Source organism: Anomaloglossus baeobatrachus, chromosome 9, assembly GCF_048569485.1.
Source record: "Anomaloglossus baeobatrachus isolate aAnoBae1 chromosome 9, aAnoBae1.hap1, whole genome shotgun sequence".
Classification (NCBI taxonomy): Eukaryota; Metazoa; Chordata; class Amphibia; order Anura; family Aromobatidae; genus Anomaloglossus; species Anomaloglossus baeobatrachus.
The window spans coordinates 42,445,397-42,459,916 of record NC_134361.1 but is presented as its reverse complement, the minus strand read 5'-3'; the positions used below and the strand labels follow the sequence as shown (position 1 = coordinate 42,459,916).

The following is a 14,520-nucleotide window of genomic DNA, read 5'->3' as shown; positions in this document are numbered from 1 at the left end:
TTGTAAAGGAGCCCTTTTCAATTGCAGAGGGCAGATCTGCAGTTCCAGACACTGCTCATAGAGCAGAGTGGAACCATTTAAAGTGTTTTCCCTCTGTCATACAACCCTTTTAAGGAGCCATTGCATTCGAAAATGGTTGATAACAGAAAGCAATAAAATTATTAAACTTCATAGTCTTTTAGTGAATGCGTTTGAGCACAAGCCAAGCGGCCATTCATAAAACGTGGCATTATGACTGATGTGGGTGTCTCAGCGGGGTGGGTCTCACAAATTGGGAACATTAAGTCGCTGTGCTTTAACGAGGACTAGTTTTTTGTTAGCGGGACACTTCATGTTGGGTGTGGGAAGGGCGAGTCACTGTTTTATGACCGGTTTAGCACACCAATATGTGCTGTAAATAACATTTTTGCCTTCTAATGGCGATGGACCATGCGTCACAAAATGTCAATAAAGTTGTTCTACTAAACATGTCTGTTTTGCTCTAGAAATAATGGCGCCTCCTAATGGCCAGATTAGAAAGCACATTGATCCCTGGTTCGTATAGTATATTTTGTGCTGAATGGCTTTGTTTACATGGATACTGACCTTGATGCCCATAGCAACGAATCGGAACTCTCCTTTCATTTCATAAAATACTCTGGGGAAAATAAGAGAAGCACTGTGATTGGTTGCTATGAGCAACAAGGCCGGTATATCTGAGGCCTAGTGAAATACAACACATTTTTGTATCCACTCACATATAAATCCTCTCAGCTGTGGTTGTTAAGACCATGGCTACATGACAAAGTAAAACCTGTCCCTAAAACATGGAAAAAAATGTTGTCATAATGTGACTTATAGGGAAAAAAAGAAAATATATGTGTGTGTGTGTGTGTGTATATATATATTATATTATATATATATATATATTATATTATATATATATATATATATATATATATATATATATATATATATATATATATATATATATATATATATATATATATATACTTGTGATTACTTCATGTCCTAGACAGTTAACACCAAAATTGTGAACTCATGCTGCCCATACACCTTTACATAAATGTCTACAGAATCCAATGTCTGAGAAATGGTTAGGGTGGGCATGTTGGATTTTAGCATGTCCAATCCTTAAAGAGGTCAACCTTGAACAAGATTTTGCCCATAGACTCAGTTAAACAAAATGAGGTTTACTTATCTTCTCACTCCTGCACTGCCTCTGTTGATTGGCAACAGCGGTGACATTGTATTGACAACATTTCACCAATCACTGAACTCAGTGGTTTAGACCGTATAGAGTGAGCTCAGTGATTGACTACAGTACTGGAGACATGATGTCACTGCTGCAGCCGATCAGTGGCAGAGAGGCAGCGCTGGACCCATGAAGGGTTTTATTAAACTCCCATACTGTGGTTCCACTTGAGGACAAAGCAGGCTTGAATGAGCACAGCTCTGCAGCCAACGCTTCAGTGTTACCACATACTCATGGGCTTACTTTACCCGTCATGTAGGCACCCTACTATAGGACAAGTGAAGAAGGCCAGAGGGAAAGTTATGCTGAATGGCAGAGTCTATGGAGGCCCAGAGGTTTGCCCTTTTTCTTGCTTATGCAGTGTTGAACAGGTGGGATGAGTTTATTCGCTGCCACATTCTGCATAGGCAGAGACCAAAATGACAAAGCTTAATAAAGATAGCTTTGTCCGATCAGTCACTGCCTATGCAGAGCGTTGCAGCTGATGACAAACTCCTCTCGATTGCTGCACTCTGCGTAAGCAGCAACCAAGATGCCAGAAGTTGAGCAGCTAATGAAGACTTTACTGAATCGTGTTCATTTATTACGAAACGAAAAGTGTTTTTATATTTTATGTGCACTTTTTCTAATCCTAACTAGCGGTTAATCTTAGGGTCTAGAGTTATACATTTGTTACTTTCTGTAATACATTTTTTTTTTAATTAGAGCAAAAAGCTGAAAAAAAAATAGGTGAGGGGGGATAAGGGGTTCAATATTGGACTGGTGGAATGTACCAAATACTTACCTTGCCCCATCTGCTAACAACCCACATTACACCACTATAAGCACGAGAGCAAGGAGTATTGTGCAAAACAACATAGAAATTTCCTTAGCAATACATACTTGTTAATGGCATAAAGTTCAATATTATAAAATCAGAAAATAAAAAAATGGGGCAGCATGACCACTCATGGGGATGATACAAAAAATGTTTGCAATTGATACAAGTCACATTACCTATACATCATTTTACAGTACATAATATCAAATAAGGTACCATAGTGCACAAGTTCAGTACATAAATAAATCAATATATTGTAAGGCAATCGGTAAATAAGAACATCCTAAGGTGTAAAAGAGCAGGTTGGGTGAAATGTAGACATAGAAGAAGCTGCAGCTGATAAATCTGATGCTACATACCCATATTGGAACCGGCAATGGGCCAGTCATGCACGCCCCAGAGTGAAGTGATCAAAGCCCTAACATACGTTTCACAGATTTCTTTTTTTATAGCTTCATTGGGGGAATCCTATCTAAAACATCTGTGAAACGTACGTTGGGGCTTTGATCTCTTCAGTCTAATAATTTTTCTGATAACATTTGTTGTTTTGCGCAATACTCCTTGTTCTCCTGCTTATAATGTTATACGGAGTTGTTGTTTTATTGTTGGTGCACATAAATGTATAACCAACCGTTCTAGATAACAATTTATGGTTCTCTTGGGTTACATACTCAACCACATTACACCACTGCAGGGGACCCCTCACAACTTATTTGTTACTATCATATACAGCAGAGTCTTTCAGCTCTGGTAGGTGATAAAGAACAAGCAAATATAAAGGAAATTTCTGCCGAGCAGGGCAGATCAAAGTGCAGGCCTCAATGTCGGCTAGTGTAGATGACGTAGAACGCATCATCCACACTAGCTTTAGAAGGAGGACAAAGATGGCCGAAAGAGGAGGTGCAGGACCCGGAGAACGGAGACGCCTATCCGACCTGTCTGCTCCGCACTGACCATTAGGTAAGTATTATACACATCCGGTGACAGGTTCCCTTTAAGGACCTTTCGTGATATCATGTTATGTGACCAAAGGCCTCTTTATTGCAGGAATCTAAGGGTACCATCTCCCTAAATGACGTACCAGCAATTCCGACCATGATATAACCTGGTCAGGATCGCTGGTGCGTCGCTACATGGTCGCTGGTGAGCTTTCAATCAGGCAGATCTCTCCAGCGACCAGTGACTAGCCACCAGCCAGCAGCGACTCGTGGAAACGATGCTGCGCTTGGTAACCAAGGTAAATATCGGGTAACTAAGCAAAATACTTTGCTTGGTTACCCGATATTTACACTGGTTACCAGCGCACACTGCTTAGCGCTGGCTCCATGCACTTGTAGCCAGGGTACACATCGGGTTACTAAGCAAAGCGCTTCGCTTAGTTACCCGATGTGTATTCTGGCTGCATGTGCAGGGAGCCAGTACTGGCAGCCTGAGAGCGGCGTACACTAATAACCAAGGTAAATATAGGGTAACCAAGCAAAGCGCATAGCTTAGTTACCCGATGTGTACCTTGGCTAGGTGTGCAGCGAGCAGGGATCCGGCTTCTAGAAGCTGCGGACGCTGGTAACCAAAGAAAATATCGGGTAACCAAGCAAAGCCTTTGCTTGGTTACCCGATGTGTACCTTGGTTACCAGCGTCCGCTTAAGCAACGACCAAAAAATGAACCAGAGCTGTGTGTAACGATCATCGATTTCACAGCAGGGGCCAGGTCGCTGCTTAGTGTCACGCACAGCGAGATCGTTGATGAGGTCACTGGTACGTCACAATACCTGTGACTCGGCAGCGATCTTGCTATGTGAGAAGTACCCCTAAAGCTGAAGAGACATGCTGGTGTGTGGATAGATATCCAAAAATAGAAAAATAAAGGCAGGACTCCAGCTCTTTAGTGAGAAAAGAGCCTGTGGTTCATTAAAGCCTTTTCTCACTAGAAAGCTGGAGTGCTGCCTTTATTTTTCTTTTGTAAGGTTGCGGTAACGCCTGACACCCAGTACATGCAATAGTGGTACTTTTCTATGACTATATTTTTTTAGATAGAAACATAGATAGATAGACATACGTTACACACATGGTTTGGAGACTTATGTTGATGTTCCAGAATGCAATATGACTATATTTGAACAAATGTTGACCTTTTTTTTGTTCAAGAATAAATGAGAATTGTTGGTCATGGAAAAAAAAATAACACATCCCCTGAAAATAAGCCCTAGCCCATCTTTCGGAGCAAAAAAATAATAGACCTTGTCTTATTTTCGGGGAAACACGGTAGTTCAGACTTTGTGGTCTAGAGAGGAAAAGGACAGGAACTTTAGAGTTATTTATTAGAAGTAATAATCCAAGGAGAATCTTTATCCTTTAAACCCCCTGTCAGAAACCTCTCCCAAAAACAAAAACAGCTTTTCCACTTTGCACTGATAAGGGCACAATACCCTGAAACACATCTGCAAATGAGTTTCTAGTTTGGCCTCTTATCTTAAGCTATGTGGCAAGACTTAGAAGGTCAATATTGACTTTAGGTTGCTAATTCCAGTAGGGATACTAGAGTTCCTATCCTCTCTCTGTTATGTGTATATACATACATGTGTGTGTATATATAATATTTTTTCCTGCATAACCTATAAGATACTAGTATTTACATGGCTGTTTGTTTATTTCCCATTAGGTTGTGTCTGAGGATCAAGGACGATTCTTCAATGGCATGTGGAAAAATCTGTGATTATTCGGCTCCATATGAGGCCACACTCTTCCCCATTATCTATGGATTGGTTTTTGCCTTCGGATTGGTTGGCAACTTGGCCGCCATAGGTGTTATCTATCAACATGTGAAAAGGGGTAATGTACTTGGTGTATATCTTGCTAATCTCTGTGCCTCAGACCTCATGTATATCTTCACGCTTCCAGTGTGGATTGCCTACACAGCCAAAGATGACTGGCTTTTTGGGGCCCTCACTTGCAAGATAGTTGGGTTCTTCTTCAATGCCAACTTGTACACGACCATAGCACTCCTCAGCTGTATCGCTGTTGACCGGTTTGTTGCCACCGTATTCCCATTTCGAGACAGGGCATTGCGAACTATGAGAGGTGCCATGATTATATGTGTTGTGGTTTGGCTGATTATCTTGGGGAGTCATTCTGTGTTCCTCGGCCGGGATGAACTCTTTAACTCAAGTCAGAATGTCAAACTTTGCTATGAAAAGTATCCAATGGAACAGTGGATGGCTCGCCTCAACTACTTCCGTATCTTTGTGGTCTTCCTCATCCCCTTGGTCCTTCTAGTGGTCTCCTATTGCTGTGTGGTTCGGGTGGTTCACCGAAGTCACAGCTTGGAAAAAGAGCAGAAACGAAAAATCATTGGGCTCTTAATGACCACAATGGCCATCTTCGTCATCTGCTACCTCCCATACCACATTGTGCTCTTCATCCGTTCTTATGTAAGCGACCGGAACATTTGCACCTGTAATATAGAGGTGAAGGTACGTCCAGCTTATCGGATCACCTTCTCCCTGACCAGTCTCAGCAGTGCCTTGGACCCTTTCATCAACATCTTCGTCAGCGAAAGCATTAAGCAAGATCTTCTGAAGGAGGTCAGAGCGGTATGGACTGGATTTCGATCCCTTCGAAATGCACGGACCACTATAAGGCGGACTTCAAAGAATGATGGATATAACACAGTAACGCATCACCTTGAAAATGATCAGCTACTGGACAAGAAAGATGAGACTGCACTTTGATCTGTAAAGGTGGCTAGTCCATCACAAGACAAGCCATAAAATTGAACCAGGGCTTCCATGAGTCTCCGAAATTGCCCAATTATGAGTATATTTATCTCCATACTTTTCCATGGTCTACAAACTTCCTTGTGTATGTGGGCAAAAGAGGTAACAGAAGAAATCCCAGACACATTTAATGCCGTCCCTCCTTTATTCCTCTTAAGACTACAAATCCAGACAGTGCATGGAAAGCTCTGGAAACTTAACTTTTATTTAACCTGCCGCACTGAGCCCTGTGGGAAAATACATGTTTACATATCAATGCCTTTTATTAATAGCTGAATATTCTTTAAAATAAAATTACATTTTCTCTTTACTGTGTTTGTTTTTTTTAATCCATTCTAGAAAACCATTTTTTTACATCAGCAGGAACAGAATCCAATGGGAGAGGACATTACCTACTCATGCATTATAACCTATGGCATGCAGCCTCGGAAAATCTTTGCACACTCCATGGTCCTAATGGCTGAGATATGTATGTGAGTAGCTCTTGGCAACAGACCTTATTTTGTGTTTTCTGTTGCTAATCCTGGGATAAAGGGTACATTTAGTCGAATGCTTAAATTCACCGACCCATCCAGTCGGCAAATTGTCGATGTGACTACGTCAACAATTCACCGACCCATCCAGCCGGCAAATTGTCGATGTGACTACGTCAACAATTCACCGACCCATCCAGTCGGCAAATTGTTGATGTGACTACGTCAACAATTCACCGACCCATCCAGTCGGCAAATTGTCGATGTGACTACGTCAACAATTCACCGACCCATCCAGTCGGCAAATTGTCGATGTGACTACGTCAACATGAAGCTCATCCACAATGGGAACAGTGCATGTGTTGTTAAATCTAGCACTTTTGTACATGTGACAATTGTTCTCTGAAATTTTAGTCTTTTTCTTTCCAGTTTGGAAAATCGTGCGCACTAGCACATTGACTTTTGTTGGTCACTGTGTGATTTGTTCTGCACACGGACAGCAAACAGGCCAAAATTACGTTCCTATAAACCTAACCTAAATCTGTTCTCTCTTTCAAGGCCTCCCCAAAAAAAAATATTAAAAACTAAATGGATGTAAATATTCCCATCATCAAAGTCCAACATGCTTTTCTCCTGGGCCAATATGGTCGCTTGTAATTTCAATTTTTAGTTGTAAGATTTTGCTTATTAAAATGGACATGCTGGCTAAAAGGTGCCCTGGAATAAGTGATGGTTGCAGGTTTCCTAAAAAATAAAAATAAATAAAAATCATATTAAAGGTTTTTGTGAGCAGTACCTGTGCCATGCAAATACTTTGTAGGAATATGGAAGCGGATACGTGCCGTGAAGCCTACATGGCCACCTGCTGTAGACACAAGATGGTCATTTAAAGGGAAGCTCTAGTAAGAATGCAGTATTAATTGGTGCTCTCTCTTGAATATTTTTGGGTTACTGAGCTTGTCAGACAGTAAAGTTACCTAACCCCAGATCCCATTACCGTAGATCAGCAGGACGGATCTACATGATGTTGTGTAGAGCTTTTCTTGGTAAAATGACAAAGCTGTCATGGTGGACCCCAGTCTGGTAGTAGGGGGGATAGTTTTATTGTAAACATGCAGGTAGAGGGAGCCCTAGAAGTGACCCAATCAACCCAACAGAGGTTTTCCAAACTTCATTAAAAAAATCCAATCCTAGTTATATCTCTAGGCGAGCAGTAGGTAAAGCTGTGATTACAGTGATGCTGGGTAAGTTCGGATACTATAGTGCCTACTGATAACCATTCCGCTACTTGTGGACTGACACCTGATCCACTATGGTTATGGATCATCCAGACTGGGGTGTAATATGGCCCATTGTGCATGATATGCCCATAAATCGGGCTCTGACAATTAAAAGGTTTTCGTACCATCATTTTATTGTAATGATCACGAGCAGGTCTAATGAATGTTGACCGCACATTGACTTTGGTTAGGTGGACATGAAGATGTCAACGTCACACTGCCACATTGCATGTTATGACTTCAATGCAGTCATGCGACCTAACGAGACCACGGCGTGCCAAAAATCGAATCCTGATGGATGTTTTATGGCGCAAAACTGTGCCACCATAGACCACCACGTAATTGCATGTGACCCGGCTAAGACTTTTTGTTTGTTTCGCCCAAATTCAGAAACGGGCATGTGTTGACCTGTTGTCAAGAGCTTCCAATACAACGGCCTAACTATTCGCATAACATTGCACACAGAACTTCTTGAAACAATTTCCACATGGTTGTGTTATGAATTCTTGCCTGTAATGTCTGCCTCCTCCATGATACAATCACCCGGACACGACTTATCCTAATTATCAGGACTGGGCGTTTATTTCACCACCAAACCGATATATGCTCTTCCTGTTCCTTATGTAAATTATTGGGGTAATTGTATCTGATACATGGAAATTGAATCTTCTCCAGATCATCAAGTCTAAGCACCTGAAAAAAGGAGACCTACATTCCCTAATTTGAGTTATTGAGCATCAATTCTTCATCCACATTGTCCTTCTTTGTCATGCCTCCTATTACTTTTTATTGGCCATAAGTAGGCAAATCTTTAAAAGGGGTTGTCTAATTTGGGTAATAGAAAAAAGGAAGGTCCAGCACCAATATTTTCCATAAAAAATTCTGTCTTCTTTATTGAGAAATCACATACATGATAAAACCAAATATGTCCCATGATGCGACATATTTGATTTTATCATGTATGTGATTTCTCAATAAAGACAGAATTTTTTTATGGAAAATTGAGGCTGGAGCTTCCTTTTTTCTATTTAACTTGTCTACGCAGCTGTGGGTCTGCAGAATGAACGGTAAGCTTTCTCCCTACCCACAACCGTTTCCTTTGGATTACATAATTTGGATAATGTATTTTCAAATGGCCAATTTAGGTATTAATGAGGTAATGGAGGCGACTGTGATTTCCTGTACAGGGGGCGACTGTGATTTCCTGGACAGGAGGCATTTTAAGTCACTTTTGTTTGTAGGGTATTTGACTTTTTTTTTTTTTTTTTTGCGCCAGATTCCTCAAAATGTTGAAAATGGTTTCTGAATTCGGTGCAGAATAAAAATGCTCTTTAGTTTTATCTTATCACTTTTTGCACCAAAAGTCGCACATACTTTGAAAAGCCATAAAAATGTGCCAGATTAAAAACTACTTTGGTCAGGGACTGGAGTGAGATGTTCCCTCCACTCCCTCCCCTTCCAGAAAAAATGTGACATTTGTTTAAAGGGAACCTGTCAGGTCCAATATGCACCCAGAACCACAAGCAGTTCTGGGTGCATATTTCTAATCCTTGCCTAACTGTCCCTGTATAGCAAAGATAAAGAGATCTTTAGAGTATTTCAAACGATCCTATATCATATGCTAATGAGCGTGGGGACTAGTCCCCTGGGCGTTAGTTCCCCTGGCTAGTCGGCCCCCTTAGCATGTTAGTACGCACCTGTGGGTGTGCTATCATGCTAATGAATGTGCAGCGTCAGAGGATGATCTCGCTCACCTCTCCGCTGCCATTGCCGCTCAGCACTGGATTTCGGCTCAGTGTGCATGATCCCGGCGTTTCGGTCATGTGCACTATGAAGCCGGGTGTACGCGTCCTGGCTTCAAACTGAAGTAGTACGCATGACCGAAACTCCGGGGTCATGCGCACTGAGCCGAAATCCAGCGTCGGGCGGCGATGGCAGCTGGAGAGGTGAGTGAGATCATCCTTTGACGCTGCGCATTCATTAACATGTTAGCACGCACACAGGTGTGTACTAACATGCTAATGGAGCCGATTAGCCAGGGGAACTAACGCCCAGGGGACTAGTCACCTTGCTCATTCGAATACGGGAAAAGATCTTTAGAAATACTTAGATACTTATACATCTATCTATGCTTCCAGATACAGGGATAGTTAGGCAAGGATTAGTAAGTTCTGGGTGCATATTGGACCTGACAGGTTTCCTTTAAGGTGCCATTGGATTTTTCTAAAATATATGGATAAGCAAATTGTCTAGTAAAAGACTTTAAAAAAGAAAGTGGACTTAAAAAGTGTAGAAAATAAGGCGCATACAAAAGACACTAACAAGGAACAAATGACTCCAGAAAAGTGGAGAAAAAACAATGATGAATTGGGGCCCAAGTGTCTACAACTAGTGACCCTCAGTCTTGAGGACTCAGTTTTCTATACGGCCCAGTTATATGAATGAGAGATGGGTAAATCTTCATGTCTCCTGTGGGGGTGCTGCAGGGAAGGAGAACACTTGCTCCCGGAGTTTCCCAAAAGGAAAACAATTGGGTTTCATTAAATGTTGCACCATTCCCAAAGGATTAGCCAGTGCGCTCGTCCTCACTGGGATATTGCAACTCTTATCTTTCCTTTTCTGAACTCCTTTCTGGGCATTTATGACCATAAACCAAATGATAGTTGAGCTGAACTTTGATCTGGTCATAGATCAGCTAAGAATAGCTCATAAAAACCCCCATACATCGAGCTGACTGATGGGATGGGATGATCAGGCAATGTACACGAAGATCAACTAGGCTGAGAGTGACCCTTGTCCCAAAGCGGGATGTGTCACAATAGGGATATCTTATGTCATTCTCTGATGGGATAAGCTCCTGCTTTTGGTACAACCTATGAATTGACATCATAATAGCTGTAAAATAAGATAAAAAAATATTCTCCACATTTATGACCATTATTTGCAGGTCGTAACTTTCCTTTTCTACTCTGAAGGTGAGACCCGTTACGGATACGAGTTGTGCTGTATGATGGAAGACCTAACGTGTGGCTGAATGTGTAAAAATAGGATTCTTCTCATCTGGATTTGCCGTTTTATGTTATTTTGTGCCGGGAAATGACAACTATCGTTCACTATAGACCTTCGGGTCTCTCCCCAAAAATGACACAATTGTGTAGCAGCCACCCGAACATTGCACGAGTTTTCTGACGTTCCTTCCTGCATGACTATCACAAACCTCCGTCCTCTCCTACACTCCTAATGTCTGTGCTCTTCTACAGTCTCGGACCATCCTGATTCCAGAGCGGGAGGAAAAAAAAAAAAGAGGAATTCAGACTTGTCATACCCCAAATTTTCATGTTAGTCTCCCTTGACCAGACCACACAGGTCCTGGGATTCTGGATTTCCACCACGTTCCTTACACCGGAGGCGTAGGCTGATTGCTACGCAGTTATTCAGTTTGGGCCATATATTTTATATATTTACCAGACTCTAAAAGAGCGAGATATATTTATAGCCACAGTGCCCCAGAGGAACCAAGAGGGGGATGTGGTAGGATGGAAGTTTTAGGATAAAATTTTAACACTCGAGAGTTTTTTGTTTTGTTTTTTTTCTTGGGTAGGAAAACTATGTTCAGGAAATGCATAGACATCAAGATTCAGTTCCAAAACATTTCGGACCACCTGTAGAAATAAGGTCTGGAAGGGTTATCGCTGCAGGTGTGTGTTCTCTGCTCCCGGCTCAACCCGAAGGCGGAAGAAGTAGAAAAGAAGGGCTATGTAGGAAGCTCCGTGCTTTCCCCTTATGGTTCACTTCTTACGGCCCCCAGCGCTGGATCTGCGATCAGACTCTCTCTTTATGTTGCCTTCATCTGTGGAGGAGGTAGTAAGGAGGGTCTGGCTCCATTTGGCTATCTCTGCATGTTCGGAGACGCAAGTGGCTATAGCTGTAATCCAGTTTTTCATCTCCTCCTATAAATGGCAGAAAAAGATTGTTCAAGGTGTCAATGTGTGATGTTTAGGAAAAAGGACTAGAAAACTATTATCCACATTCTATCATGTTGGTAAAGAAAATAATTTTGATCCCTTGATAAGTAGCGAAGACCTGGAGCTGTGTCTATGCCCTGATTTTTCTGGGCATATGCCTTGGCTTCCAAGGCAGGCAAAACTTAGAACTGTATCCCGATTGACACGATCCTGTGATAGAGAAGGGAGCCATACACTCCACCGCTCTCAATCCCTTAGGCTTTACGCTGCTGGAAGATGGAAGTCGGCGACCTGGTGCAGGTGTAGTAATGATGTTCCTGCATTGCACTGAGTATACCGGCCTGCTCTGTGGGTGATGGGGCCATGAGGACTTGATTAGATGCGTATAAACCTATTTTATTTTTGCAGTGAGTGGAACAAAAGTTGAGGGAAGGAGTACTCTGTTGTCCTATTGTAAGTAGGCGCTATTACTGGGTTTGGGGTGCAATTCTTGCCTTGCTCTGGGTGTTGGCATCTCCTGCTACTTCACTGGTCTAACGGACCTAGCTAGAGTTGAGGAAACACATTTGCCTTTTCCAGGTCTAGTGGCCATATCAGTGGTCAACGGCCGCCGGACACGAGCCCTGCAAACCTTCTGCTATCTGACTGCATCCCCAGAGCCTCTTCTGATTAGTTGGCCATGAATATGCCATCCAGGTGTCGCGCCACAATGATGACATCTGGCCGAGTCTACTATTCAGAAGAGGCACCAGGTACGCCACAAGCAGTAAGGTGTTTTCAGGGCTCTGGTTCGGCACCCATGGACCCCCAACATGCCAGTTAGACCTGGGTCCTGCAAATCTTTTTTTGCAGCATACACCCAATTAACTAATATGGGGTGGTAATCTCAATTTGTTAGAATAGTGTGTTATGCAGGGTTATTAAGGGGCAGTCAAAATGTCTGTCCTGTGCAGCATATGAGGTGGAAGAGGCCTTTTGGGTCGTCTCTAGGGATGACCGAATACCTCAAATATTCGGCTACGCGAATATCTGAAGAATGGGTCGCCGCTATGCGAATATTCAATGCGCAATGTAAGTCTATGGGAAGCCCTAATAGTTCCAAATAGCTGTTATTCGGGTTCCCATAAACTTACATTGCGCATCGAATATTCGCGAATAGTCGAATAGCGGCAACCTATTCGGCAAATATTCGCGAAGCCGAATATATGAGGTATTCGTTCATTCCTAGTCGTCTCATATCATCGCTTTCCAGATTAATGAGAAATCAGTGCTTGATGGGTAATAATGGAATTTCACCGAGCCAAAATGACAGGTTTTGTTTTCAGTGAACTCTTAAAGGTGCTGCCTATAACCTGCTTGTCACCTATTTGGGGAAGGAGTGTTTCATCGAAAGACTACCGTGCATGCCATAAAAACAATGGCAGCCATACATTTTTGGACTGCCCATGTTTTTTCTGCGGCTCGGCACTTATCAGCACCCTTGTAGCAGTAAGAATGGCAGTAGCCCGCTTCTAAAAGGGCACATGCAGACACTGGCACTAGTATGTGGGTACAACTCTTCTATATGCAGTGATTTAATTTATGCTAAATGTAATGGAGAAGAGTAATGGTCACTATAGTTAGTCATGGCTCACCTCATCTTTTGCGTGAAAGAGGAATTCTCTCCCATCCGTCGACCTAGAAGGAGAGACATTTGCATTTTACATCTGATTTACCACCGTTCCTTCACAATCTGTGTTTTGAGCGATGGAGGAAGCCTCACCTGAGCTTGAAGACAAACTTCTTTTTCTTGTACTCATTAGCCACCTCACAGGTAGCTCCATTTAGATTAAGCAGCGGTTCCCCCCCATGTGTGGCTCCTGAACTCTGACTCTTTGCATCCTTATAAACCCCCAAGTCCCCCTTGTTTAGCACGCAGTACAGGTTTACCCAGGACCTGCGGGAAGCAATGGAAATATGGAGGTTAGCAGCCCCTGGGCTATGAGTACAGACTTTACTGCTACTTGTAGAGAGGCCACAAAACGTGCGCCAAAGTCTATACTCGCCTATTTGAGGCCTTTTTACTGGGACCATCCAACTCGTGTTTTCTGAAGAGGTATCCTTCCTGTTGTACTGTGTGGGTGGGAGGAGGTGGTGGCGGTGCACTGCTCTGTGCAGGGGCTGAGCGGGACCTCCGTGCTTCGCCAGGGGGTTGGTTCGGGTCCTTGGGTCGAGGCCTTCTCCTTGGCTTCGGTCTGTCTCTTGCTCTTGGCCGATCCGGCCTCGGTGTCCTTTCTGGGAGTTTATCGATCCCATTGGGTAATCGCCCGGGAGAATCTCGACTCTAGAGGTGAGGAACAGAAACTGCTGAGAATGCACCAGGAAAGGTGGGTCTTCTACCCATACTCACTAGTTACTCAATGAAAAAAACTGGGCCTTCTAGAAAACTGGCCATATATTAGAAAAGTGACCTCATAATATCAACTGATGAAACAAGAATACTGGTGGTCACGAATACTTACTGGAGGGTTATTCTGCGATGCTTCCTTTTCCTGCAGCTGTTCAACAATGTCTGCAAGTGTTGCCTTTCTACAGAAAGAGAAGACCAATAATAACTGCAGCCTTCATTCCAAAGCTGAATATACAGTGTGTCCACCCATATCCTGTCCAGCGCCATTAACTTGAGAACGGCGGAAGCTATAGGCATAGAAGTGGTGTCTAGGTATAGTAAAGTAGCCATGCGCTACACAATGAAACCACCTATAGCGCCACCTGGTGGAAAACAATGGAGTTAGCATTTTTAGCTCGAAAACGGAACAAGATAGAGAAAAAAAGTGAATTAAAAAATTGTAGGGCATCATCAATTCAATACGAATCGACACCTTGCCAAAGATACCTCAAACCTTAGGTTTTTAAGATTACCTGGAATCCCAGAGAATTGTCACTTTCTGGTAAAGACATTTGCAAAATATTG

At 42.7% G+C, this 14,520-nt stretch overlaps 2 protein-coding genes across 4 annotated transcripts in view; one reads left to right on the top strand and one right to left on the bottom strand.

Moving 5' to 3' along the window:
• LOC142251126 (G-protein coupled receptor 4-like) overlaps positions 1-6,159 on the top strand; it is a 66,666-nt gene extending 60,507 nt beyond the window's left edge. For 2 of the 3 annotated variants that reach the window (XM_075323646.1, XM_075323647.1), the window contains exon 2: positions 4,736-6,159. In XM_075323646.1, coding sequence (XP_075179761.1) covers positions 4,767-5,804 — 1,038 coding nt within the window. In that variant the 5' untranslated portion in view covers positions 4,736-4,766 and the 3' untranslated portion in view covers positions 5,805-6,159. Of the gene's footprint in view, positions 1-513; positions 535-4,735 lie in introns of those variants that run through there. The other variant, XM_075323648.1, reaches the window with a different exon arrangement.
• Positions 6,160-9,657: 3,498 nt separating this feature from the next.
• The window catches only part of SPTBN4 (spectrin beta, non-erythrocytic 4), a 138,294-nt gene continuing 133,431 nt past the window's right edge, over positions 9,658-14,520 (bottom strand). Inside the window, exons 33-37 of the mRNA XM_075323644.1 lie at positions 14,069-14,135; positions 13,613-13,890; positions 13,330-13,503; positions 13,202-13,244; positions 9,658-11,552 (exon numbers count right to left, since the gene is read on the bottom strand). Of these exons, the coding sequence (XP_075179759.1) occupies positions 11,391-11,552; positions 13,202-13,244; positions 13,330-13,503; positions 13,613-13,890; positions 14,069-14,135 (724 nt within the window). The 3' untranslated portion in view covers positions 9,658-11,390. The remainder of the gene's footprint in view (positions 11,553-13,201; positions 13,245-13,329; positions 13,504-13,612; positions 13,891-14,068; positions 14,136-14,520) is intronic.